The 27,087-nt window shown below is 43.3% G+C and overlaps 1 protein-coding gene across 2 annotated transcripts in view; it reads right to left on the bottom strand.

Moving 5' to 3' along the window:
- AP1S3 (adaptor related protein complex 1 subunit sigma 3) overlaps positions 1-27,087 on the bottom strand; it is a 172,039-nt gene that overhangs the window by 46,564 nt on the left and 98,388 nt on the right. For both annotated transcript variants that reach the window (XM_078665964.1, XM_078665965.1), the window contains exons 3-4: positions 24,072-24,180; positions 22,232-22,369 (exon numbers count right to left, since the gene is read on the bottom strand). In XM_078665964.1, the coding sequence (XP_078522090.1) occupies positions 22,232-22,369; positions 24,072-24,180 (247 nt within the window). The remainder of the gene's footprint in view (positions 1-22,231; positions 22,370-24,071; positions 24,181-27,087) is intronic.

Raw genomic sequence — 27,087 nt, 5'->3', positions numbered from 1 at the left:
GCAATGTGGTGCTATGGAAGAGAGAGGATTATATCAAGGAAGCAATGAGTCAACTCAATGACAATGCCTGTTACTGTCGCAGCAGTAAACTGAATATGAACACGGTACATGGAACATACAAAATGAAACTTATGGCCTGGAGAAACACTGGTTTGATAACAACGGATGAATACAAATACTTGTGGAATGCGAACCCCACTACACCTATAATGTATTTCATCCCTAAGGTTCACAAAGATTAAACAAATCCACCTGGAAGGCGGATTTTTTTGGCATGAAACAGTATCTTTAAGAAAGCCTCTATCTACATTGACTTCTTCCTACAGGAGCACGTTCAGAAACTGACATCCTACATAAAGGATACAGGGGACTTTTTAGCTAAAATGATGGACTTCACATGGAGAGAGGACTATCTGCCGATTACAATGGATGTAGCCTCGTTGTATACATCAATCAGACAACAAAGATGGACTCAGAGCCTTGCAATATATCAAGGAGGGGGGCACAATATGCAGAGCACACCAGAATGTTGATCAATATGGTGGAGAGTTGTTTAACTAACATCTTCAGGTTTCAAAACACCTTATTTATTTATTTATTTTTAAAGGTTTTATATAGCGCTGGCTAGACCCGGAGGTATCAGAGCGCTTTACATGAGTATCAGACCATAATTGCAGGTTACATTGTTACAAAGGTTACAGTTATTAGAGCCTGGCAACATAGTGACAAGTAAGGTTGAGACAAACAAAAAGGACATATAAGTATACGTAAGGGAAGAAGCAACCAAGGGGAGAGATTTGGGGGGGATAAGTACAGGGCAAGTAGACAGAGAATGGAGGAGGGAAGGAGGAGGGGAGGGTGAGAGACAGCATGGAAAGAGGAGGGGGACGGGGACACAAACCGGTAGACAAGTCAGAGCTGCGTCCAAAGTCCAGTAAGCTGTGATCCCAGGGGAAGTGGTATCATTTCCCCATCTCTGTTGCGAGAGGCTCCCTATATGCAGTGGACTCCCTCAGAGGGGTCTCAGACTCCAAGGCCTACAATACTGGATCCTTCCCCAAAAAGGGGAGAGGGAGTGCTTTGGCAAGGGGTGCCATACCATACCTCAACTGTGAGTGGCTCCCTAGGCACTGTGGACTCTCTCAGCGGGTATGCTGAGACTCCAGCGTATATATATCTTGGATCTTTCCCCAACAAGGGGAGAAGGAGTGCTTAGTCAAAGGGCACAAAAGGACAGGGGGCTAGGCGGTGTAGCAGGCAAGGGGAAAGATTCAGGTGAGGTGGGTTAGGAGCAAAGGAAGTAAGACAAAGAAAGAAAGAGTGCTAAATGGGAACAGATAGATAGATAGGAGACAAGGAGAAAGCAGAGTTACAGAAATACGATAAGGGGAGGCGAGGCAGGGAGACGGGGGGAAAAACTGTGCCCAAAGTCCGGCAGAGTAGGTGACGGTCAGGAGATGAACCAAGGCCAATCTCCTCAATAGCTGAACAGAGCAGCTCCACCGGGCGTCGGACATAGTGCTCGGATTCTGCTGTCTGGATGGAGATCAGGAGTACTCAGATTGTCAGATTGGTGGGGGGGGGTGCGGGGGAAATCGGTGGTTGGGGAGAAACCATGGTCCGAATGAATTCCAGACGCCATCATTGAGGTCAGGCACAGTCTTACCACTGTGATCATGTGGCAAAAGTAGCTATACCCTGTGCTGTCCATTTAAATGTAGAACAATGGCATGCACTTTAATGTCATGTTATGTGGCCTATAACGTTCCAAAAAGCCAGAGGTGTTGCCATGGGAGTCAGCTTTTTCCCCAGTTACGCATGTCTACACATGGGCTGGTGGGAGGAGCTGGTTCTCATGGATGAACACATCAATGCCATGACCAACAATGTTAAGATCTGGTGGAGGTTTATTGATGATCTGTTTTTAGTTTGGCATGGTACCCAGACAGATGCAGAAATGTTCACCACATAAATTAATAACAAGCAGCTAAACTTACACTTCACTGCCTGTATCAGCAAAACTAAGGTAAACTTTCTAGATGTTGAAGTGTATGCAAACCAGGGCAAGCTTGAAACAAAACAGCACAGAAAGCCAACAGATGGCAATGCAATCTTGCATGCCAGCAGCTCGCACCCTGGCCACCTGGTACAAAGCATACCCTATGGCGAACTATTACGTTTAAAATGGATTTGTAGCAACAGTAAAGATCTAGAGGTGGCACAAATTGAATGCCTAACCAGATTCAAGGAGAGGGGATATAGCAGGAAATGTTTAACTACTGCCTTGATTAAAAGCAACCAAAAAGACAGAGAGACCCTTCTCAAACAGAAACCATAAGGGTTAATGAAGCTGATGCACCAAAGAAATTTAGATTTATTCGAAAATACAATCGGCAAGAAGCAGCGGTGAGAAACATAATCAGAAAAAACCTATAGCAGGGGTACCTCTATGAAGGCTGTCTTAGTCAAAAAAGATCCATGCGGCCCTCCAGTCAAAAGTACATGGTTAAGTCAGAGACTGGGATTTTTTAAATGTAAAACGTGCAAAGCAGGCCGACATGGGGTATCTATGACAAGTTACACAACTCCCTTTGGCGGCCAAGACAGAAATATAGACAAAGCGCTAAACTGCAAAACGGACCATGTGGTCTATGTGCTGGAGTGCCCTTGTAAATTAAGATATATTGGGAGTACCATCTGACAAGGACACAAAAGGGTGCTCCAGAACATAAGAGCCATCAAAAACAACGATCATGCTTATCACGTGGCCCGCCATTCCAATGAGAGGCATGACGGTAACCCAAAGGATCTGAAATATTATCTAATAGATTCAATCCCCATTAATAAGAAGCATTTGCAATGCAATAGGTCTCGCAGTTACACAAGTTTCAGCTATTGGCTTTGTAAATGACAATGCCTTTTATTTAGGTTTTTAAAACGAAAAAATAAATAAAAGGCATTATTTGCAATGTCAATAGCTCAAACTTGCGTAATTGCGAGATCTATTGCATTGCAAATGCTTGTTCCAATGGTCCGATCAGAAGGGGTGGGGGAGGACACACAACTAAGCGCTGATGGAGGCTGTCAGCAATTACGTAGTTTATTGACCTCTGCTGAGTAGGTATGTGGCTGCTGCACAGGGGCGGCTGGAGAGGCCTAGACAAGGTGTGGGAGGAGGGGGGCTGGAGAAGTAAGGCACTGTCAGACCAACGCAAGAGCAGGGAAAGAGACACAGTATAGGGAGATCAGCGAGGCAAGACTAAAGAAAAGACCAAAGAGGGATGAAGAGAAAGAAAGCCTTGGGGGGCGGGAATAAGATAGGAGAAGAAAACAGTAAAGGTGGAGATATATACGAGTGAGATGCGAAAACGGGGCTTTGGAGTGGGGGGTGTTTTTCCCCACTCCACTTGGGTATCAGCCAGGTAGCCAGGCTCATAGGTATGCAAGGATTTGGGTACTTGACATCCCGTTTTTAAATCAGTCCTTCGTTGGGCAACTAGTGGAGCCATATTAAACCAGGGTCATGTAGTCTGAAACTTTCAATTCAGAGCTCGCTCAGCGTTTGGTTGGTGAAGCTCAGACTCCATTACAGTTGTCAATGCAAGAGGAACACTGCCATGGTAAGGGTGATTTGATCTTTCACTTGAATAAACTGGAGTATCCAACTGATGACCGAGGTGAAGCACACTTTGGTCACAAAATTAAGACAGTTAGTGGAGAAATAGTACAATGTAAAAGAGGACTCCTAATAGAGTTAGAGGAGATGGGAGGAGTGCCCAGGAAACAAAGCCACATGAAATGGGATTTTCTGTTTTTTCAGGGCGTAGAGTAAGATACTGTTTTCCTTGTGCATTTATGTAGAGCCAGTTGTCGGTCAGTGAAAAGTACATGGTTAAGTCAGAGACTGGGATTTTTTAAATGTAAAACGTGCAAAGCAGGCCGACATGGGGTATCTATGACAAGTTACACAACTCCCTTTGGCGGCCAAGACAGAAATATAGACAAAGCGCTAAACTGCAAAACGGACCATGTGGTCTATGTGCTGGAGTGCCCTTGTAAATTAAGATATATTGGGAGTACCATCTTACAAGGACACAAAAGGGTGCTCCAGAACATACGAGCCATCAAAAACAACGATCATGCTTATCACGTGGCCCGCCATTCCAATGAGAGGCATGACGGTAACCCAAAGGATCTGAAATATTATCTAATAGATTCAATCCCCATTAATAAGAAGCATTTGCAATGCAATAGGTCTCGCAGTTACACAAGTTTCAGCTATTGGCTTTGTAAATGACAATGCCTTTTATTTAGGTTTTTAAAACGAAAAAAATAATAAAAGGCATTATTTACAATGTCAATAGCTCAAACTTGCGTAATTGCGAGATCTATTGCATTGCAAATGCTTGTTCCAATGGTCCGATCAGAAGGGGTGGGGGAGGACACACAACTAAGCGCTGATGGAGGCTGTCAGCAATTACGTAGTTTATTGACCTCTGCTGAGTAGGTATGTGGCTGCTGCACAGGGGCGGCTGGAGAGGCCTAGACAAGGTGTGGGAGGAGGGGGGCTGGAGAAGTAAGGCACTGTCAGACCAACGCAAGAGCAGGGAAAGAGACACAGTATAGGGAGATCAGCGAGGCAAGACTAAAGAAAAGACCAAAGAGGGATGAAGAGAAAGAAAGCCTTGGGGGGCGGGAATAAGATAGGAGAAGAAAACAGTAAAGGTGGAGATATATACGAGTGAGATGCGAAAACGGGGCTTTGGAGTGGGGGGTGTTTTTCCCCACTCCACTTGGGTATCAGCCAGGTAGCCAGGCTCATAGGTATGCAAGGATTTGGGTACTTGACATCCCGTTTTTAAATCAGTCCTTCGTTGGGCAACTAGTGGAGCCATATTAAACCAGGGTCATGTAGTCTGAAACTTTCAATTCAGAGCTCGCTCAGCGTTTGGTTGGTGAAGCTCAGACTCCATTACAGTTGTCAATGCAAGAGGAACACTGCCATGGTAAGGGTGATTTGATCTTTCACTTGAATAAACTGGAGTATCCAACTGATGACCGAGGTGAAGCACACTTTGGTCACAAAATTAAGACAGTTAGTGGAGAAATAGTACAATGTAAAAGAGGACTCCTAATAGAGTTAGAGGAGATGGGAGGAGTGCCCAGGAAACAAAGCCACATGAAATGGGATTTTCTGTTTTTTCAGGGCGTAGAGTAAGATACTGTTTTCCTTGTGCATTTATGTAGAGCCAGTTGTCGGTCAGTGAAAAGTACATGGTTAAGTCAGAGACTGGGATTTTTTAAATGTAAAACGTGCAAAGCAGGCCGACATGGGGTATCTATGACAAGTTACACAACTCCCTTTGGCGGCCAAGACAGAAATATAGACAAAGCGCTAAACTGCAAAACGGACCATGTGGTCTATGTGGTCTATGTGCTGGAGTGCCCTTGTAAATTAAGATATATTGGGAGTACCATCTTACAAGGACACAAAAGGGTGCTCCAGAACATACGAGCCATCAAAAACAACGATCATGCTTATCACGTGGCCCGCCATTCCAATGAGAGGCATGACGGTAACCCAAAGGATCTGAAATATTATCTAATAGATTCAATCCCCATTAATAAGAAGCATTTGCAATGCAATAGGTCTCGCAGTTACACAAGTTTCAGCTATTGGCTTTGTAAATGACAATGCCTTTTATTTAGGTTTTTAAAACGAAAAAAATAATAAAAGGCATTATTTACAATGTCAATAGCTCAAACTTGCGTAATTGCGAGATCTATTGCATTGCAAATGCTTGTTCCAATGGTCCGATCAGAAGGGGTGGGGGAGGACACACAACTAAGCGCTGATGGAGGCTGTCAGCAATTACGTAGTTTATTGACCTCTGCTGAGTAGGTATGTGGCTGCTGCACAGGGGCGGCTGGAGAGGCCTAGACAAGGTGTGGGAGGAGGGGGGCTGGAGAAGTAAGGCACTGTCAGACCAACGCAAGAGCAGGGAAAGAGACACAGTATAGGGAGATCAGCGAGGCAAGACTAAAGAAAAGACCAAAGAGGGATGAAGAGAAAGAAAGCCTTGGGGGGCGGGAATAAGATAGGAGAAGAAAACAGTAAAGGTGGAGATATATACGAGTGAGATGCGAAAATGGGGCTTTGGAGTGGGGGGTATTTTTCCGAGCACTCTCCAGCGGTACTGCGCTACAAGCAGCCAGCCACTATTAAAGTGAACACGCGCATTACGCACTCTGTATACAAATAACACCCGCATTGTCCCGCGAGTGCTGGGGGGTGATCTTGGCCACTATTAAAGTGAAGGCGCGCATTGCACGCTCCACATGCAAGTAGCGCCTGCCATTGTCCAGCGAGTGCTGTGTGGGCGCTACAAATTTAAGCGCTGCCATTGTACACTGTAACTTATAGGATTTACATTGTTTACATTGTTTGGAGGACACTTACCGCGCTGTGCAGTGCACATATATGGAAGCGACATCACGGAGTGCACTCCCTCCCTCCGGTGCAGATGGCAACGAAACCAGAAGTCAGGCAGCCTTCGTTGGGACGTGGGCGTGGCGTGCCAAACAAACAAGAAGGATCCGACGGAGAGGACGTCCGTAACCCTGCAGGCTCCATGCTGAAGTCCCGGCCCCATCAGAGGGACCGGCCGAAGAGCGAGGCAGACTGCATAGCATCAGAGGCAAGACAGGGCTCCCGAGTGGTGAGGAGAGCCCCGCGGCGTGCCGAGGAGACTGCCAGGGAACCTGCAGACCGGTGAGACATGTCTGTAATGCGCACGCTGAAGGAGACGCCTGAGCGTGCACATCGGCTGTCTGAAAGAGATGCCGTGAGCATGCACATGGCCTGTCCGGGCACCTTCTGTACACGCAGAAAGAGGACGACATGGGCGTGCACATCAGCTGTCCGAAAGAGACGCCGTGAGGGTGCACATGGGCTGTCCGGGCGCCGTGACAGAGCACATCACCTGTCCCACTTCCAAACTCAAGTCGGCAACAATAGATCTCGCTTAGCGAGCAGCTTCGCTTCGTCGCTAGGCGAGACCTAAAAAGGGGAGGGGACCGAGAAAAGGCACTCCGAAGATTGGAGATGCAATACATCTTGAACCTTGACACCAAGCATCCCAAAGGAATGTACATTTCAGAAGACTTGCATGCCAGTCTATACACTTAATTTAATGCAAATTTGCACAGTCAACACAAAATGTCCAAAACAGTCCCAGTCCTGTCTTGAATGCCATTAAAGTCTTAAATGCCCTTAAATAATCCAGATTTCCAAAAACAGAAAAAAAGACCGCCCAAAGCATTCCCAGAAAAAGATGAACACACTTTTTAAACTCACTCATTTTTACAGTTATTTTTACAGAATTTTTAAAGAAAAATAAATAAATAAATATTGTTTTGCACATGTCACTTTCACATTTTATATATTTGCACATAAAGAAGCAACTGACAAACCATAAATAGAATTGGTTTTAGGAGTTTTCTTAGTCTAAAAGCTTTTAATTTTGGTATATTGAGGCTAATGAGCACTATGATTTGAGGTATTTATACCAAGATTGAATCAAATCAGCAAACCAACTGCAAGCATTTATGCACTGATTTTATTGCTGTGGTACTGTGTATATATATATATATATATATATATATATATATATATATATATATATACGTATTTAAGTATTGAATATGTATTAGTATGTACTTGTATGTTTCACTGTAAAACGTTGTATATGGATATATCTATTTATTTAGTTCTATCTGGTATCACAAAATGTTACGCTCAGGAAGCATTGGGGAGAACACTAAAAACAGAACATGCTGTACCAATAAGGGTTTGTTGACTTTAACAGGAACTGAGAGATCGGACATTACCGATCTATGTTTATGACTTTACCTGTTGCGGCTAGGCACTTGTCACTTTAAGACACAATCCCGTGACGTGAAAAAAGCAGGAAATGAAAAAAGTGAACCATATATAAAAAAACTGTTAAGGTTTGAAGCGCTTCATGTGATCAAATCCCCTGGGAGGGACGAAACGTGTAATGGCTGCCGCAATTGTTTGGGAGCAAGAATAAACATTGCTGTTTAACAAACTCCAGTGGTCCGTGCTCTTTCTTCCCGCATTTGGGAAAAGGCGCTATTGGGAAGGAGTATTTGGTGATATATTACCTACTGGCGGTCGCCAGTAGGTATATATAGTTAGGATTTTTTCCCTATGGGATTTTTGAAAATTCTATGTCTAATAACTTTGGCGTTTGTGGACGGAATTGGCTGAAATTTTCAGCAAAATGGAACATTTTGTTTCTGAGCAGCCACTGGAAATTTGGGGGGAGTTGGTCCAGGGGGGGCCGAGAAAAAAGGGGGGTCCCAAAACGTGTTTTTAACATTGAGTTTTCCATAGGGCGGTTAGCCTCATTTTTAGCCCGAACGGCTGAATGGATTTGCACGAAACTTGGCAAATTTGTAGGGACTGGTAGCCCGATGTGCCTTTTGTAGGTCTCAATATATGTGCTCCAGTGGATTTTGAGAAATTAACGTTCAAAAAAAGATATATATCTAGAGCCGCGCCTGGAGCGCTCCCACGTACGCGTACAGGGGAGCGCTCCAGGCGCGCCACGCGATCTGCGCACGGCAAGCTGATTGGTTCTCGGGTGTCTATAAACATTCGAAACAGTCCGCAGCGGCCGCCATCTTGTGTCTCGGTAGGATTGAGACACAAGAGGTGGCAAAAATCAAAGGGGGAAATGAGCAAGAGGGGGCAGGGTACACACCCCCTGACCCCCTAGGTTACATGTGGGGGCCATAAAAGGCTCCCGCGGGTGAAAAAAAAAATAAAAAAAAATTCGATTTTCGCGGGGGTGAGCGCCCGGTACGCGCACCGGGGAGCGTACGGGGGAGCGTACCATGGAGATTAAAAATGACAGACTTTAAAAAAAATAAAGCTTCTTTTTAAAAATTGGAGGTAGTTCTGAAAAGAACTTTTTTTTTCATTTTGTTGTTTTATATATATTTTTTTTTTGTTTTTTTTGTTTTATATTTTTTTTAGACTTTTTAAAACAATTTTATATTTTTTTTGTTTTTTTTTCAAGGGAAAAACAAAAACAAGGATTCCAAAACTGCTCAACAGGAGCAAAAAAAATTGAAAATTTAGGGACTGGAAGAGCAGCGGTGTTGCTGTTTCTTTAGGGCAATCAGTTCAACACTCTGCTCCCCATAGCAGAGCAGTTCGTCACACTCTGCGCACAAAAATTTGATGCCCGCAAACACCGGCTGAATGTTAGGGATCATTCTTCCACGGGGTGGTCCCGAAGGTGTTGCTCCACCAGTGGAGGTGCTGCCGCCATCTGTTGGTACATTCCGTGCCAGCTCTCTGACACTCTCCCTGGCAAAGTTGTTAGGGTGTCTTCTTTTGACATGCCGGATCAAATTGGCATTGCCAAAACTATATTTTTTCAGAGGATTGCCTCTGGATAAACTACTCCCACATATTTTGCATGTTACTTTGGGAGCGTTCACTTTTTTCTGTCCTTCTGGGATGTCGTAAAATTTCCAAATGAAATGGGTTTTTTTCTTTTGCTGAGGAGGGTCCTCATCCAAAAATCCCTCTGAATCACTGCTGGATGACTCTCTTGCAGCCATTGCTGGAGATCAGAAAAGTAGGAGATAGAGTAGACACAACAGCTCTTGCTCTCTCCAAGTACAAAGCAATAGTGAGAGAAATGGGTGGGTTTCACACAATTTGGAAAAAAAAAAGTTCTGAACCAATGAAAAGTGTTATTTTAAAGTCACATGGTTTGACGCGCTTACGCTACGCGCCCGGGGCGCGTCCCGGGCGTGTATCGTAAGCGCATCGGGGCGCTTACGTTGCGCGATCGTATGCGCTTCCGGGTGCGCTTACGCGGTGCGTCATAAGACGCATCTCGCGGCTACGCGATACGTGTCTTATGACGCAAGGCGTGGCGGCTACGCGATACGTCACGATGTTGTTTTCGTTCTCGACAATAGCGCTTCCGGGACGCGCATTAGTACGCGCCCCGCCAGATTGCGCTTACCCGTGCGTTCACCTGTCCGCGCCCCGGGAGCGCACTAAAAATAATATTAAAAAAAAATAAAAAAATTATAAAATATAAAATTAGATTTAAAATGTATTATTTTTATAAAGATTTGCTATTAAAAAACCTATGAAATTCACTGAAAAAACCATAGGTTATAGACCATATATAGTTAGGAATTAGCATTTACAAAACCTTGAAAATTCACTGAAAAAACCATAGGTTATAGACCATATATAGTTAGGAATTAGCATTTAAAAAACCTTATTTTACTCACACAAAACCATTGAAATTCCATATATAGTTAGTTGCAGTAACTATATATCGCGCACCCGCAATCCACTGCTGATCATGTCACATATTACATCATTCATGACATGGTCAGTGACATCACTGATGACATCACTGATGACATCTCAAATGACATCACTGATGACATCACTGATGACATCTCAAATGACATCAGTGATGACATCATGACACACCAATACCAGTTACTACATACGCACTCACTGATTCCTACGTCTACACACACATTCACTCATTCACCCATACAATCACTCATAAATACAGTCACTCATTATTACAACACTATCATATGCACTCATACACCTAGTCAGTCCTGTGAAGAATCAATCACACTTCGATTTCCTCATCTATACAGTTAAACACAGAACACCATACTTTTCACACATAAACTAACACATACTTACTCTCTTATACAATCACTGATACAAGTACACATTGATATGCACAGTCACACACCTCCCAGCCAGCCACACACACACTCAGTCTTCCATACATCCACTCATTCTTCAATATGTAAAACATATTTAAACTTTACAAAAACACACAGACACTAGATGATGTCATCAGTGATGTCACTGACCATGTCATGAATGATGTAATATGTGACATGATCAGCAGTGGATTGCGGGTGCGCGATATATAGTTACTGCAACTAACTATATATGGAATTTCAATGGTTTTGTGTGAGTAAAATAAGGTTTTTTAAATGCTAATTCCTAACTATATATGGTCTATAACCTATGGTTTTTTCAGTGAATATATATATATATACACACACACACACACACATATATATATACACACACAAAATCAGCTTTCGACAGCTCTTGTACTTTAGCCCGATCTGGTGTCATACCCCCATCAGAAAAGATATGGCCAAAGAATTATGAAATCCACTGCATTCGAGGGCAAACCGGTCTCAGCAAGTAAATGACATTCTTGTTTAGGAGCTTTATTGTGTTCTTTTTGTCTAGCTTTGAAAACGAATATGTCATTGCTGTAATTAAACGCATCTTCGGCAGGCTGTAGGATACGTCAAATGATTTTTTGAAACAGTTCTGCAGTGGATAACACACCAAAACTTAGTCTTTGTGCCAAAACAGACCAACATGTGTGGAAAAGGTTGTAATGTACCTGCAATTTTCTTAATGTTCTAACTAATGATAACCTTTATTTAAGTGAAGTCAAGAGAAGACCTTGGAGCCATTTATTTACGTTCTGTCAGCAATGTGTGAAATATATATGAAAAAAATTGAACCCTTTTGGTTCCTGATGGACTCTGTAGAACTGGGACATAAGTGTTAGAGCAGAATGCAATGAAGGCTGGTTTAGAATGTTGAGTTCACAGTTACACGCAGAGGAATAAAGGTGTGTAATACAAAGCTCCGTGTGTGTTGTAGTCACTGGAGGGAACCCAAGTTGGGGAGGACGCTACAGTGCTCACATCCTCCACATGTTCCTTCCCACTAATGCATGCAACTCGGGACTTTAATAACAATGTGAATATTAATGGGGCATTAGGACACCTGCCTTGTTCCCTTTAGTGAAATAATTTCCTTTGTTAGTTGGTCATGCACAGTATTCTTGCTGATGGAGATCGATAGTTTGTCAGGACTCTCCGTCTCATTTTCTGCTCATCCCTATTCTTTCCAGCATCTGTGCAAGGAATTTACTATGAATGTTGTCAAACATTTTTTCAGCTATAACGGGCCAAAGAATGTGCACTTTTAATCTTTATCCTCCGTTTCTCAGAAATACACAGTAAGCACTAGCATCTTCTTCATCTGAGAGTAGTTTTATGCTCCTCTAAAGATCAGAGGGATTTTTCACATTCCACTTTTTCTTCCAATAATAGTGCATGCCATTCTTTATTTGTGCAAGTAGGTGGCATTCAATCTCCTTACTCAACCTAGAGAATAAGATACCATGAGTTTTTAAGCCCAAATTAGCTTCCTCCTTACTGATTTAGACTTTACTACAGTTGTATCTACGTCCACGCTGCTTATTGTACAAAGACCAGAGTTCTTCTGCTCTTTGTTCCCATTATTCCCTCACTCAGTGCACTACCACCCAGACCCGCTGGGAAGCTTCAAACATCTCACAGGAGCTCAAGGTGGTTGATGCCAACCCTGAGCTTCGGAATGAGCTTAGACACCATTCGTATCCTGCAGGTAACTTTACAAAGATATCACATCATCCCAAGCAAAAAACGGAATGGCCCATCACAACACCCTGGCAATTGTCTGTTAATGTTCTCTGCCAACGAAGTGGAACTGGCCCAGCTTAACTTTGCAGTCGACCCACATGTATTGGTACAGTGAGAGAATTAATTGTTGTTAAACCATTTTACTCAACCATCTCCCAGATATCAACACATGCTATGATCAAAAGTTAGAAATATCAAAGCATCTTCACTCCCACTAACCCTGTCCAGCAAGCTTCAGTAAATAACAGATCCCTGTCTCAGCACTGGGCCTACTGTACATCCTGAATGCTCCTCTGCATCACAACACAGTAATCGAGATCTGGAAAAGGCTGCAACCCCCCACACTTAAAAACTTCAAAAAGGATGTCAATGGCCTAGCTAACAGTCAGCCTAATCTAGCGAATCATGGCTACATTCATATAAAAGCTAGCACTAGTGAACTGCAAGCAGGCAGCAACCTCTTTCTCTACCAATAGTCAAGATTTAGAGCAACCAGAAATACTGAAAAGGGGGGGCCCTCGGCCCCCCCGCACGCATGGCGGCGCGGCGACCGTCTCCCCCCTTTCCCCTTTGGTGTCTCTCGGTGGTGGGGGCGGGCCCTTTTGGGCGCGACCCACCACCGATTGGCCGGCGGCCTCCCTGACCCGGATACCAGGGGAAAGGTCTGGGTCAGGGGGGGCGGGCAACTGGAGGGGCGGGGGGGCGTTGCCCCCCCGCCTGGCCCCTTGGGAATAAAGAGGTGGGGAGCGCCCAGGAGACCCCCTTGTCCCTGGACGCTCCCTCACAGGACGGTGTGCCCCGCGCTCGGGGCTTCTTTGTTTTCCCACCCACCATCCCTTGGAACAAAAGTCTTGTGGCATTCATTATGTCTGGTTTCATTGTAATTTTGCGAGGGTACTGTTAACATGTCGTACATGGTAGTAGAACTTGATCTGTTCGGTATATTTTGATGATGCGTTTTGGTTTAGGAATTTTTTCCCTTTTAGCAAACTGTGTGTGAAGTACTTTTCCTTTGATGCCAAGTGTCTTTAGGCCTTTTTTCCCTTTGTAGCTGTACGGTGATGCTGTTATTTATTAGCCAGTGTAGCTGTCCTTTAGAATTTTTTCCCATAGGTCGTCGTATTTATTAGGTATGGGGCATGCGGTAAGGTCATTATCGGTGAGCACATATTTGAGGTCTGAGGGGGCGGGCATCATCCTATGGAGGTTCCCGCCCAGGGGGAGGGGCCTGCGGGCCACTCCTAGAACTCCAGGGGCAAGGTAATTGATGCTTCAAAGGAGCGCGGGTAGGAGTAGTCACGCTTTCCTTAGGCTGGTAGCCACCCCGCGCGCGTATACTCATGACGTCACCGGATGGCGCAGAGTAAGGGCCCTCCTTTAGTGGGTAAATGGAGTTCAGGGCGTAGACCGGGCAATTCCCGGGGTATCATTGCGCATGCGCACGTCTCGAGGGGAGGCGCAGCTTGTAGGACCTGACACCGGTAGTGACCTTCGCCGCGGCCAGGGCGACTGACTCCGGAATCTGGGGATCACGGTTCGATCCCCGGCACCGGCGGCAGATTAGCCCAGCACCATGTGACTCTGGGCAATAGCTTGCTTAATCTTCCCGACGGCCCCCAGCGCCTAGAGACCCTTACGGGTGATTGTGCGCTTTACAAATGTAGACTTTACTTTACTTTATATGGCCAGAAATGTACAAAAATCAAGAAGAGGATGTTAGACTCGGTTAGGAAACAACATGTATTAGAGTTTTGTTAAGGTCAGCCTCTCAAACTTGTTGATGAAATTCGTATCTAATGTCCTGCTGATTTTTGTATAATTGTTGACCATGCAATTAAAACCTTTTATAATATCATATCTTAATAAATACGGCCGGGCGACTAGCGCCCGCCTTCCAAAAAGTAAAGAAGTCTCGTGTCCACGTTTCTGGGTGTTGGGTGCCGGTTTGGGGGGGGGCGGCAGCTAGTCGCTGACCATGTCGGGTAACGCGCACAAACAGAGGAAAGGAAATACTGAGAGCCCTTGATGGTCATTAACCTGAATCCTTAATCATATTGGACCTCAACACCATATGACATGGTTGACCACAACATGCTGGGCTGCCTACTTGAAAATTAAAAATGGAACTAAGGGAACTGCACTAGCGAGAGTTAAATAATTTCTCCAAAATCATACACAGAAAATATGTTAGGGGCAGTTAATGTGAGCCACCCAAGGTTTGCACCAAATGGGATTCCCCACGATCATCACTATCCTCCCTGGAGATAGATTATATATATATATATATATATATATATATATATATATTCAGCCGAAACGTTATGGCGACAGCTGAATAAACGAAACTAACCAGCATCCAAGTGTGGTCCGTGTCTGTTTCCAGCGCGATCAGGTCAGAGGTGATTGTGGCAGGAGAACGGAGGTTTTTACATATATATATATATATATATATATATATATATATATATATATATATATATTCATATATTCGATAGCAAAAGCCCTTGAGCTTCAAGAAGGCAGCGCAGCGCTGCTCCGCCATCCAGCTTCAGCATTACTACACCGACCAGCAGTCTGATCGGTGACATTATCAGAAGCCACGCCCACTTAGGGAGGTTCCGACTTCAAATAAACTGCATTTGAAGTCCTACGGTGTTTTCAGCAGCCATTTGGTGTCATAAATTCCCAGAAGAAGAGGCGTTGTAGACCTCGAAACGCGTCGGAAATGTGCAGAGACTCCAAAGGAGAAATGATGTGAGCGCTGTCTCGAGGAATGCTGAAGCTGGATGGCGGAGCAGCGCTGCGCTGCCTTCTTGAAGCTCAAGGGCTTTTGCTATCGAACATTACCCCACACGGCTGCCCTGGCCGTGAAGAAGAGCACCATCCGCCCCACAGAGATGGCACCAACTGTGGGAGGAGCTGCGCCGAGGTATAATTCCTTGGCCTTGCAGAGCGCTGTTCAGAAATCATCAGCGCTACATCGTTTTCCCCTGCCTACTCAGGTTATAATTATAAAATTTAATCAGAACACTAATGGACTGCGCCTACTCAAGGTACTAATTGGACAAACACCGTCTTAAAACTACACCGACCAGCAGTCTGATCGGTGACATTATCAGAAGCCACGCCCACTTAGGGAGGTTCCGACTTCAAATAAACTGCATTTGAAGTCCTACGGTGTTTTCAGCAGCCATTTGGTGTCATAAATTCCCAGAAGAAGAGGCGTTGTAGACCTCGAAACGCGTCGGAAATGTGCAGAGACTCCAAAGGAGAAATGATGTGAGCGCTGTCTCGAGGAATGCTGAAGCTGGATGGCGGAGCAGCGCTGCGCTGCCTTCTTGAAGCTCAAGGGCTTTTGCTATCGGATATATATATATATATATATATATATATATATATATATATATATATATATATATATCTCATCTGCTGATATTATAAATACATTCAGGCTACCATTTCAAAGTTATGTGAAGGTATGCAGATCATGAATTGCCCAAGTGGGGAGAAGAGCAATAGAACAATTCTATTCCTTTACAGGCTCTAAATCAGCTTGTAGCAACATACAAATCACCAATAAATAAGTACAGATTAAAATAACTCATTCCAGGCCATGCAGAACTAATCTCACCCGAGGCGCCGTGAACAGAGCCAGCACAAGTCCAGATCGAACTCGCACCAAGCAGGTCCACAGAGCCGGCCGGCCCCTTGAGGAAGCCCTGAATGGGAACTTTGAATTACAGGTACGATTGACTTGACTTTGCACAAAAGGACTGTTAAGTTAACCACCCATAGTAGTCGCCACAACGTGCCACTACACACTCACCGGTCCTGAAGAAAGCCTCTAGATGAACGAGGCTGAAACATGTCGACCACCAACAGTGCGGTAGATTGGTAACTTGATCTACGCACGCACGTACTTTGTTTTTACTCTTCAACACCACAAAATCCAATAAATTACCTGCCGATAAGGTGTCGTAGGGAATTTTAATCCACTTCACAGGGGCACTTTACTTTTTCCCCTTTTGATTTCTGGACCCTATTGTAATACCAGTTGGTCTTCCTCCACGTGGAGGTCAGCAAATTCTCAGAATAAACTCTATGATGATGCTGTCACGTTAAGTAAAGGTGGAGAACCAAGATATACCGCCCAAATCTTGTACACGTGAATGAGTTATTTTTAAGATGGAATAATAACGAACTTGACCCTGGTACACAGGACAAGTGGTCCATTCTCCCCCCCACCCCATTTATGATTTTTTTAACTATTCAGTCCACCTTCAGTTCTGGGCACCTCACTCACCACTCCTTCTCCTAACAGAAAGAATCCAAATGAGGCAACATTTCCCTCTACCTACTTGTGTACCTCAGAGCGGACTAAAGGCACAAGGAGCCACATTTTCACTTTTGAGCCATAGCTACTCTCTCAGAAACTGGTAATTGTAAAGACATTGAATCGTTGGAGTAATTTCAGACTGCCTCAAACAAGTTGTTAATAGGCCATCTTCTATTTTGTAATGCAACTTAAGTCTAGTTGAAATTGGAGCATTTTTATTTTACGTTTTTATCATGTGCTCCTGCACATAGAGACTGCTACATAGTACCGGTACAAGAAGAACAGAACAGGAGAGGCAACTGGTGAGGAAACGTATTAAGGGCCATACACCTGGAGGAGAAAACGCTTGGAGGGAGAGGTGGATTTTTCAGCTGCTTTTAGAAAAATCAGATGTCTAGAACACTGCATAGATGCATAGTTGGACAGTTTCAAAGGGAGGAGGCTTATGATGCACAAACCTTCCCCAAATCATTTTAATATTGTTTGCAGCAGTGTGAGACCATTCTGTGAGGCTGAACTTAGGCAAATGCTGACGATTATAGGCTGAAGAAATTGGGTATCAGGTAGCCAGGCTCAGAGGTATGCAAGGATTTGGGTACTTTACAATCCGTTTTTAAACCAGTCCTTCGTTGGACAACTAGTGGAGCGATATTAAACCAGGGTCATGTAGTCTGAAACTTTCAATTCAGAGCTTGCTCAGCGTTTGGTTGGTGAATCTCAGACTCCATTACCGTTGTCGATGCAAGAGGAATACTGCTATGGTAAGGGTGATTTGATCTTTCACTTGAATAAACTGGAGTATCCGACTGATGACGGAGGTGAAGCACACTTTGGTCACAAAATGAAGACAGTTAGTAGAGAAATAGTACAATGTAAAAGAGGACTCCAAGACTCCTAATAGAGTTAGAGGAGGTGGGAGGAATGCCCAGGAAACAAAGCCACATGAACTGTTATTGTCTGGTTTTTTCAGGGAGTAGAGTAACATGCTGTTTTCCTTGTGCATTTATGCAGAGCCAGTCGTCTGTCATCCATTTATTATCGGTTGGAGACAGACATACACTCCACTTGTGCGGTCTGCTTCTTTTGGAGTGTGAATTTCAGTGTCTCTGGAGCTCATATGGCAGCCATTGTTGCAGCTGCTGAGGGTTGCTACAAGTGGAACCTTGTAGGTGTTGAAGAGAGCTGCCAAGAGAGAGGATTCTTAGGAACCCCAGAAGTAACATGAGAGATTTTACATCAGAAAGGGCCACGTTTTACCTGGTTTGTGTGATGTCCGAGACAAAATCTAAATGAGCAGGACACATCCTACACAAAACGTGGACTCCGGATGGAAGGTAAGGTGACTATGGTCAATTGCGTAAAAGGTAGCAGACAGGACTAAGCCAAAGGGGTCACTCAACTGACCACTGTTGCTGACAGACAGCATTTCTTTCATGATGTCCATTAAAGCTGTTTCTGTGCCTCTGAAATATCACTGGAAATAATTCAGGCGGTAGTTTGTTCCAGAAAGTTAGACAGGTTGGTAGTGACGACCACTTGGAGAATGTCTGTGATGGCAGGAAGGTCTGCAGTTTGCAAAAACGTTTGGGTCAACAGTGCGTTTCCTGAGGTATGGTGTAACAGCAGCATGGTTAAGTAATAGCTGAAGTTGCCTGCCAGCAGGTATGCACTGATGAATAAAGTAAAGAACAGTGCTATTGCCGAGGTAACAGATATGAGCTTGTTAATGATCTTGCTGATTTTTTTTTAATATTACTGCAAATAAACGCCATGAGGGGTCTATTTTCCGGTAGGCGAGAGTAACATTTCCGGTGGGTTTGTCATTGAAGGCCATGAGATTCTTACAAAGCTGGTACATGGGTGGCGCCTGAGAACTAGGCGAAGAGATGCTAGTTCATTTTGTGTTAATACAACCTGACTAAGTGCATGTTTACTATCAGGCCTCTTAGTGCTGTATGGCGGAGGAATAGAGAGAGAGTTGGAAAAAAGAAAGAATCATAGTACGATGCCTGTTTGGAAAGTCAAGTGCTTAATTGCTTCCTACACTGCATGAAACTTCTTTCAAAATGCAGCTGTTCCGGTAGAGTGTTACATAGCATTGGAGTCTGAAAGAGAGACTGCATCCACCCATGTATTCATTACTGTAATTTAGAATCACTAGACTAAACTGTCTGAAGTGGAGAATCTTAAAAGTCAGGATGGGGCAGACTTTCTAATTCTTTTGGTCACAAACTGAGGAGCCATACCATGTAATGCCCTGAAGCTGATTCAAAAAGTCTTAAATTAAATTATTAGCTTTACTGATTACCAATGAAGCAGCTTCAACACCAGTGTATCCTGGGTAATGAGCAGAAGTGAATTAATCAAACACACTGCCTCATTTTGTATCACTTGAAGTTGGTGCATAGCGCTGTGAGGGAGCCCTAAGATACTATACTTGAGCAGTCGAGTCTGGACACAATTTTTGCCATGGTGATCATTTTAAGAGCCTCCACTGGGAATAGAGAAGCTATCTTTTTTATTAATTTTTAGCATAAATAAGCACTAAAAAACACCTCTTGAATTTGGGATTTCATGGAAAGACAGCCATCAGCGATAACTCGAAAGAACTTTGATGCAGATTTTGGGATCTTAAGGCTCCCATTTCCACAGGCCAATGTAGGTCATTCCACAAGTGGGCTTTGATGTTGAGAAATGGCACTTCAGTCTTGTCAGAATTCAATTTCAATTGATTATTGCTCATCCAGTTCCAGATAAAACACAAGGTGTTTTGGAATTCCAGCTGAGCTGGCAACAACGGTTGGGAGTCATCTGTGTAATTGTAAAGTCTACAACTTTTGTGATAATTTTAGGTAAATCTTACTTGTTTTAAGTCTTTTTAAAGGAGAAGTCATCTGCTTCAGCGACACAAGACTAGAAGATGGCTTCTTTTATACGAGTAATGGCTATTTTACTGCCTTTGTCTTACGAAAAAGGGTAAAGAGAGTAGAAAACCGCTGTAAACTCTTTGCTATAAAAAAGGTGTCGATGTCACTTGCTGTGAGAGTTAGAGCAGTGACACATGCGCACAGGAGGGGTTCATAAAACCTAGTAGAGCCCACTTCCTCATCCTAACAGTCTTCACAAAGGATAAATACCTACTCTGATAGAGTTCCAGCAGACACAAAGCTCCTGGACCATGATTTAGGCATTTCCCATGATTTAGGGTCTAATTATTCCCTTGCGATTTATTTCAACCTAGAGACAGGAATAACATGCTTATGTCCACGAGGAGCCAATATAATCCTTTTTTATTCCCTTTCTGGATTTTACCCACCCAAAGGACAAAAAGAATAGGGGTAGCAAGAGCCCTCCCAAGTGTAGATGAGCACTCACAAGTTAAACCTATGAGAGGCACGGTCCGATGATAAAGTATGCCATGAATCGGTGGGTGAGGGCTTTATGCAGTAGCAGCAGCTACCGGACCCGGGTGGTGGGCGGGAGAGGGCCAACGAAAAAAGAAAAGAAAATCCACTTAGCTTTAACGGCCAGCCGCCGCCTCTCCTCCGTCCTCATCATCTTCCTGCAGACCCAATCGGCAGTTGGAAGCATCCGGGCTCCCTTGAGCCAATCACAAAGCTGCAATGCAGTGTTGTGATTGGTCTGAGTGCCATGGTTCGGTGCTCAGACGGGTACGGGGAGGCTTTGCATATTCCTCATCAGGCTGTGCAAAGCAAGCCTGGTGGGGAAGATGAAAAGTGCGCAGGACTGTTTTGCCGGACCAAGGGGGCAGGCCAAGCAGTCATGCGCACTGAAGGAGTGCAAATAACTTATTTTCCTACCCTGGCCATCCCAGACTGAGAGCCACTGACTGCAACTGGAAAACTAAAATAATAACGATATGTTATCATTTTATTTTTCCTCTTGTTCAGTGGGGCACCGCTTCTCCGCCTTAGCGGAGGAGCCACCACTGTCACTATGGACGGAGTTACTGCTTTAAATTGTACAGTCAGTTTCCACTTCATTTCCCATAGTAACTTGTGTATTCTTTATAGCAGCTGCCATAAATGCGACAAGCAATTCTTTCAGCAAGGAGATGACACTTTCTACGTCAGAGAGCCATTTGTTGCACTTGGATTTGGAGGATTTAAGCTTTTATTTGTAAGAAGGGCAGGGTCATACAGAACAGTAGTGGTGATATGGAAAAGGCGTTCAAGGATTATGGAGAGTCCTTCTCGGATGGGGCAACTCATCAGCAAGGCCGAAAAGGAAGACACTGGGTTGTCAATTTTATTTGCGTTATCCAGGATGGTTAAGGAAGGGTGTTATTGCAACCTTTATTGAGGAAAACTCTTTGTGCAAGGTAAAATAGATGTGCGCATGGTTCGCCCAGGATAATAGTTGGTAGTTAAGGATGCCCAGGTTGGCAGTTTTTAGAAAGGTAGATACAGTTTGCGCCCAGCTGAAAGCATGTAGTCAATTTTGATGGAATAGACTGGATTATCCCTTCTATCCACAACTCCTCTCACGGCCAGGGTCATCAGCTTAAATGATGAAGTTACCTACTACATGACAGCATTTCAAGGAGGTCATCACGATTTGGCTAGATCCCAGTTGTCAGTGGGGGAGAAGTCAGATTGTTTTTTGGGGGACGATAGGTGACTGCTTTCTAGAGCAGGAAGAGGGGCTAGTTACATATTTAAACAAGCAAATATTCAAAGGACTTATATTGTGGGCTTCTGAATATAATGTTGGACTCATTGATAAGAGCCATCCCTCTTCCTTGGTCACATACATATATCTTGTCGAGCAAGATGTTTCAAGGGATTGGGATTGGGATTTTGGTGTTAAAACATATAGGTTTCAGTCTAAATTTTGTTTTATGGTGCGGTTGGTAGCAGCGTTATAGATGTATGAGGCGGGCGTGACAGGGGATCCGATGGTTAGGGAATGCACCTATGAAGGATTATGGTACCCGATTGTTGCATAAGAGTGGGAAGGGTCAGAGGTGGGGTTGCATTGTCAATGTGGCGAGAGACGGGTATTAATAAAACTAACCTGAGTCTCCAACGAGGGTAATCATTTAAGAAACTGGGCATAAGAAGGGATCTTTGGAATACAGAGGTGTGGGAGAAGCTGTGAATGCGGAGGAAGACATTTCTCCTTATGGAATATTAATCCAGCCTCAATGAAAACCTAGAAGAGAATAAACTTTCCATTCCACACTTGTTATTGTTCAATGTACACAAAGGACTGTTCTGGATTTCCCCCCAATGAATCTTATCAGATGTATTTGCTTGCAATTGAATTTTTCATTTTACTTCCGCTTACCTCTTGTAACATATCCGAGTCTTCAATGGCTTTCACTACAGATAACTTTGAAGTGTCTTGAATTTCTCCACCAATTAGAAACTCGTCAAGAAGAAAATAAGCCTTCTCAAAATTAAAAATAATATCTAGTTCGCAAACCTGAAAGGGAGGAAAATGTACATTTGAGTATGCTGATGACATTTTACCAGTAAAATTACACGGAACTGAATCCAGCCTGTAGAAAGCAAACCATGATTTAAGATACTAATTCTTAAAAAGCAAACCTCGGTCACCATCCTGCTCTTGGTTTGGGAATAACAAATTGCATTTCTGTCACTGAGCAATCAATCTATCAAAGAGGATGAGATTTCGGGGTAGTCTGTAATACACTACATGTACACTCATTTTGGCTTTAAGGGCTTATCTTCCTTATTTAAAATGACCAGCTTTTAAAAGGATGACATTTTCTGTAAGTGGTAAGTACAAATATTTTGGATTAAAAATATGACCAAAACTAAAGACATTTATGATATAACTTTTTGGGGCTGAACCCTACAACATGACTCTATGGATTAACGTTATTTACGAGACATAACAATTAAATCGCCTTCAGTGCATCATACCCAATGAAAAGCCGCATGTGACAGGCAATAACAAAAACCACTTACTCAGCACGTCATGCTTTTGGGAACTCTTGTTCTGGCCTGTGGGACAATGCAGTCTGTGTTTTGTGACTGATCTCAGTATGGAAGCCCCTCCCTTCGATCCTAAACGTTTGGTCTTCTACTTGCCACTAACTGATGAAGAGAATAGAAAGCCAATTTGGCCACTGAATGGCAGTCAAAAGGGGAAAGTAGAGGAAAAGCGGAGGATAACGGAAGACTATCCATATCAGATCCCAAAATGCCAGTAGAGCAAAGATCAATGTACACCCCTACTGTAATGGTACAAGTTCAACCGAAAACCATACGCTTATGTATCACTCAAGCACCAAGTGTGTCTTCCCCCTTGTGGTGCTCAGGTTCAGCGGTCTATATCTATAATTAAGAATGGTTTAAGCTAGGTTGACTTTAAGGCCTCTCTCACCTTTCAGTTCGATCTGACATTTCTAACAGCCTCTCCTACGACTCAAACTAGGACAATTGCTGCTGCCTAAATTTGGAAATATGTTTAGGTCTCGCTTACAGACCGCTTTACCTGTCTGGTGTCAAAACCTCCTGTCTCTAATTCAAATCTATATACTGGGTTTTGGGACAGCACCTTACCCTTAAATGAATGGAGTTCTAGCCCATCGCATTTCGTTGCTTTTTATTCAATGGCTTTCTTCCCTGTTCTTTGTTTAACCTAAATCTGGTGCATTTTGTTTTTATTGTGTTCTGATTGTACTGAAGGAAGAACTATAGTTTTTTCTTTAGCACTCCATTGCATTGCATGTGTTTTCTTGCTCACTCCCTCATCTGCTGTTTAGTCCAACAAATCTCACCCTCACTCTCCGTGTTGCTATCCCAATCCACGCACAGCTATTCCATTACTACTCAAAGCAGCTTTTTTTTAAACATTTTTTGCCTCCAGTCCCCCTGAACACCACTCCTATATTGATTGCTCAGGGAGAGTCTTTAGCGTTGCCAGTGCCTCAAATTTCCACCTGTGAATTCATAGTCTATGGTTAATACAATGTTTACTAAATCAATTAGGGAGTCTGAACAATAATGACCTTTAGTAAAACATCGAGACAAAAGAATAATTGTTTGTTGAACACAAATTAAAAATAAAATACACAATTAAATATACCTCAATTGCAACATTTATATCAAACCATATCAAAAACGTATACTAAGTTGTGGTTATTGAAAAAACTTACATTTCCAAAGTACTTATCGAGTACTTCTACAAACCGATGAACAGTTTCTAAAGTCAGTAATTCATTATCTCCTTCTTCTACCGCACAGCAAAAATATAAACTAGCGTACCTAAAAAGAGAACCAAAACAGGGTGATAAATTAGAGAAAAAGCTCTTAAACGTACCTCATTGGCTAGAAGTAAAGTTTCTTGCAAGTTTGAGGCAAAATAAATGTTCACTGATCTTGGCAACCACTTACTGGCATTCTCATCTAAATTTGTTCACAAAGCTAACTTGGGCTGAGTCTGCAGCTAAGAACTTATGATAACTTGTAGACTGGATAGAGGATTTATGGGAGGACGTCCTTATAACACAAGATGAGGAAATCATTAAAACGTCATAGGTTTTTTAAGAGAATTATGTGAATTTGGATGAGGCATTTCAATTTTCCTAACTAAATCTAGGAAATCCACTTTGATTATAAATTACCTGCAACAACAAATTAGATCTGTAAATAAAAATGATGGCAACTAGCATAAAATAATTGGCAAATAACCTCAAAGACCACCCATCTCACATTCTTCATATATTTAACAAATCACAATTTCACAAAACATTCTTGAATATCATGGTGTAATGACATTTTAAAAATGTCTCATGAAAAAACGCCATTTCTGTTCTTTATCATTGCCAAATACAGATAGTCCTTATATAAAGGCAGCACTTACAAGTGAAGGATCACAAGCAGGTTTTATAACGTCCATAGTTGATCTGTTTGCCAGCAAGGACACTTTATTATATACAATCTTATACACATATCAACCCATGTATTCCTTGAGTCTGCATGGCAGTGCAACAACAAAGTATACTGGAATACTTTTGTGGTGTCCAGTTTTTACAAAGACTATGTTAATAGATTTGGCTTGTACCTGAAAGTGTTTCTTCAGTTACCGATGAGTTTAGTAACACAATAACTCATCCTACACGTACTCTGCAAAAAACTGGGCTATTATTTCTGGGGGGGAGTGGGGGTAAGCACTCACCTCAAGTAATGATCTCAATCCCAGTCAGGGTGAACCAATAAGATAATTAAATATATAGGTGCTCAACCCCATGATAGTTATGGCACAGAGTAGACAGGCTTCAGCCACACTAAACTTGGGCTCTCTAGGCTGGACAGGTGTGTAGGGTGACTACAATGGCAATTCTTGTGTCTTCCAAGGGTCATCTTCATCTGTTGGGATGAAGAAGGCCCTATGTTTATCAGTACATCCAGTTGTAGAAATCCATTAGGTCACTGCTTTCTGTGTGATTTAATTTTGTTGCATGGAGTGTGTAGTGCTTTGATGCCAGGGTTAAGTTGTGTTTTATCAGTACACTACTGCTGGTTGAACAGAGTCATTTGTGTAGCATACACTACGATAACACTCCACAGAAAGACAATTGGAGGAACATGTTCTTCATTTTGCGAATAGCTTGTCTATGAAGAGTGGGATCATACTGAAACTTTGCATCCACTGCACTTAAAGAAGAGGCCCACTGCACCCACCTTGGGTGTGGGGCATGACCATTAGTGACTGCCTCTAGTGCAAGCATGGGAGAAACCACAATCATGAGTTTTCCGTTGGCCAAAGGGCAAGCCTTCACAATAGCTGTTTACATAGCTGAAAGGATTTTTCCAGTGGAAGCAAAAAGTGCTTCAGCTGGGGAATACGAGTGAGACTTGTGTGCTATGCAATCAGTCTGTCCCTCATTGTAGGTTTACAAAAGTTATAACCAATTTAGTATCACTCTAAAAACTAGGTTGGACTTTGTTAGAATTGGGGGTCTCTGGTTGACAGTGGTATACACCCTGTTCAAGTAGGGACCCTTCCTTCTAGTCAGAATGAGAAAAGTACATACCCAAGATTGCCTCTGGTCACCCTCTGGTAGCTTGGCGCAGAGCAGTCAGGATAAACTCCAGAGGCAATGTGTAAAGCATTTGTATATAACCCACAGTAACAATGAAAACACCTCAAAAAAGACTCCACACCAGTTTAGAAAAATAAACATTTATCTGATCAAAACAAGACCAAAACGACAAAAATCCAAAATACTGATATCAAGATATGGTTTTTAAAAAGGTCAAAACTGTTCTGCCTATTGGAAATTATGGATGAGTCACTTTTAACACAAAGTGCCTTGGATGGTCAACATTAAAGGACGAAAACAGGAGCAGGGGAGGTGAAGGGTCAAACACAGTGATGCATCAGTTTCTTTACGTGAGTGAAGGTGATGCGTCGGTTCTTTAATCCAGGGAAGGTGATGTGTCAGTGCCTTGTTCCAGGGGAGGTGATGCGTTGGTTCCTTACTACCATGCAGGGGAGGTGATGCGTCAGTTCCTTATTGGAGAGGGGGTGAGGAGTCTGTTTCTTACTGCAAGGACTCATTTCCTTACTGAAAGCCCAGCGTCGATGTAGATTTGGTGAAGATCACTTGCACTTTAGCACTGATCAATAAAGAACTGATGAAATATGTTGAATTTCAGTAAATCTTGGATCCCTCTCAGAACGGGTGCCATGCCGGTCACAGCACAGAGTCTGCCCTCATTGTGGCTACTGACTGTATTCGTGCACATGTAGATCAGGGCTGGCGGCAGTTCTAATAATGCTCAATCTATAGGCATTATTCAACACCATCTGTCCTGGGCGTATGGTTCAGCTCTTGCGGCAAGTGGAATCTCTATGATAGCCTTGCAGCTTTTACATTCATTGGTGTCAAACAGGGCCCATATTGTCAGCTCTGGAGGCTCTAGAGCCAAGGCCTTTAGCCTTCCTTGTGGGTTGCCCCAGGGCTCGTCTTTGAGTCCCACCCTTTTCATTCTTTATGCGACTCCCTTGGCCGATCTGGTGCGGTCCTTTGGCTTTCATGTGCTGTCCTATGCTGACAATATGCAAATTATCATCTTTATTTCGAATGACCTGCAGCGGGTGTCTGAGAGGTTCAATCAGTGCATGTCCAGCATCATTTGCTGGATGAAAGAAAATTCACTAAAGAT

This window comes from Lissotriton helveticus, chromosome 11, assembly GCF_964261635.1.
Source record: "Lissotriton helveticus chromosome 11, aLisHel1.1, whole genome shotgun sequence".
In the NCBI taxonomy this organism is placed as follows: Eukaryota; Metazoa; Chordata; class Amphibia; order Caudata; family Salamandridae; genus Lissotriton; species Lissotriton helveticus.
This window is presented reverse-complemented; position numbering and strand designations above follow the sequence as displayed.